The sequence below is a fragment of the Orycteropus afer genome, unplaced genomic scaffold (genome assembly GCF_000298275.1).
Source record: "Orycteropus afer afer isolate SDZICR_OR568_19922 unplaced genomic scaffold, OryAfe1.0 scaffold00388, whole genome shotgun sequence".
Lineage (NCBI taxonomy): Eukaryota > Metazoa > Chordata > Mammalia > Tubulidentata > Orycteropodidae > Orycteropus > Orycteropus afer.
This window is the reverse complement of record NW_006921975.1, coordinates 737,153-738,573: the sequence shown is the minus strand read 5'-3', so window position 1 is coordinate 738,573 and position 1,421 is coordinate 737,153. Positions and strand designations below refer to the sequence as shown.

Sequence of the window (1,421 nt, the reverse complement as noted above, 5' to 3'; positions counted from 1 at the left end):
GGGTGGTTTTTTTTTTTTTTTTTAGGATAGCAAATGAGGTGAGGGAAGGAAAGGAGAAGAAAGAGAATGAGAGATTTATATCTCTTCCTTTCTCAACATGTTAATCCTCAAAAAAGGAGGTTCTTAATTAAAAGGTAACTTTGTATAATCTACTAGAAACTATATTAAACATGTAAAGTATAAAATAATAACTCACATGTGACTAAAGCTTGTTGCCATAAATTGTGCAGTATGCTATACCTAGACAAATACTAGATGCATATCGGATTTTTCTAATCACTTACCGTTTTCTCTTTATCTTCTTGCTTGTTTCCATCAGACTGAAACTAAAATTTAAATATATATATATAAATAATATGCAAAAAGGTTAAAAGGATGCTACCAAAATTTAATTTCTCCTTTGAAAAAAAGATTTAAATTGTATATGGCTGTGAACTGTTTCTTCCTTCTTTACATATGTGCAGATTTTAAATATAGGCAGTGTTACCAGTTTAAATTTTTAAATTTCATAAGCCAATTTTTTTCGACTTCATTATGCAAATTAAAGCATCCTAAATCTGATCCAAGTATTATAAAATAGTAGCTAGCCCAGTAACTTAGTTATAATGCATTTTTTTTCGTCTCTAGGTTTCAGTTTTCCTCCTACAGAATTAAGAAAAATCAAATGCTAAAGCAACAAACATAAACAAAACAAAAAGATACAAATTCAACACAAAGAAATTTAAAGGTTTGTTTTAATTCATGACTACTGAAGTCATCACTGAAAAATAAGCTCAAAGAATTAATAACAATGCTGCCAAAGAAAAAATGATTGCCTAACTTGGACAAAATGAATGAAAAGGTATGGGTCCGCATAATATCTATGATTTACAGGAGGGTCCTCAAATCAGTGTATATTCATTCAAAATAAAATCATAATACTTTTTTACGTGTACAAGTGGAGTGGGTTGTGAAGATGCCAAAGGGACAACTGAAACAATGACACCAAAGGACTATCTAGACTTCTAAGAAATATTTAGTTCACTACCAAATGAAGGAAGGGGAAATGCTAATATATAGCTAACAAGTTTCTTACTGTCTAGGCAAATAAGGGTATTTTGTATGTATTTTCATGCTTCAGCGATTTAATGTGCGTTATCAAGGGAAGTCTAACTTCTGTACAACATTTTCGTAAGATTAATTCAGAAGAAAATTCTACCTCTTAGGCCTACCATGTTACCTTTGATGGGAAAACATGTATTTTTAATAAGCAGGCTAAAAATGTGTATTTCCCTTTCACAGAAACAATTAAGTCAGGTTAGGGAGGAATGGCATGGCAGTAAAAAATAATTAGGTTTGATTTTTGGGTTTTCTCTTTCTTTGTGGGGAGGGGAGAACTCCAGCAGCAAAATGGGTACATTAAACCAAAAAAAAAAAAAAAA

The 1,421-nt window shown here is 31.0% G+C and overlaps 1 protein-coding gene across 1 annotated transcript in view; it reads right to left on the bottom strand.

The window, feature by feature from the left end:
* Positions 1-1,421, bottom strand: part of THOC2 (THO complex 2) — a 150,492-nt gene that overhangs the window by 62,934 nt on the left and 86,137 nt on the right. The window contains exon 13 of the mRNA XM_007953366.1: positions 285-326. Coding sequence (XP_007951557.1) covers positions 285-326 — 42 coding nt within the window. The remainder of the gene's footprint in view (positions 1-284; positions 327-1,421) is intronic.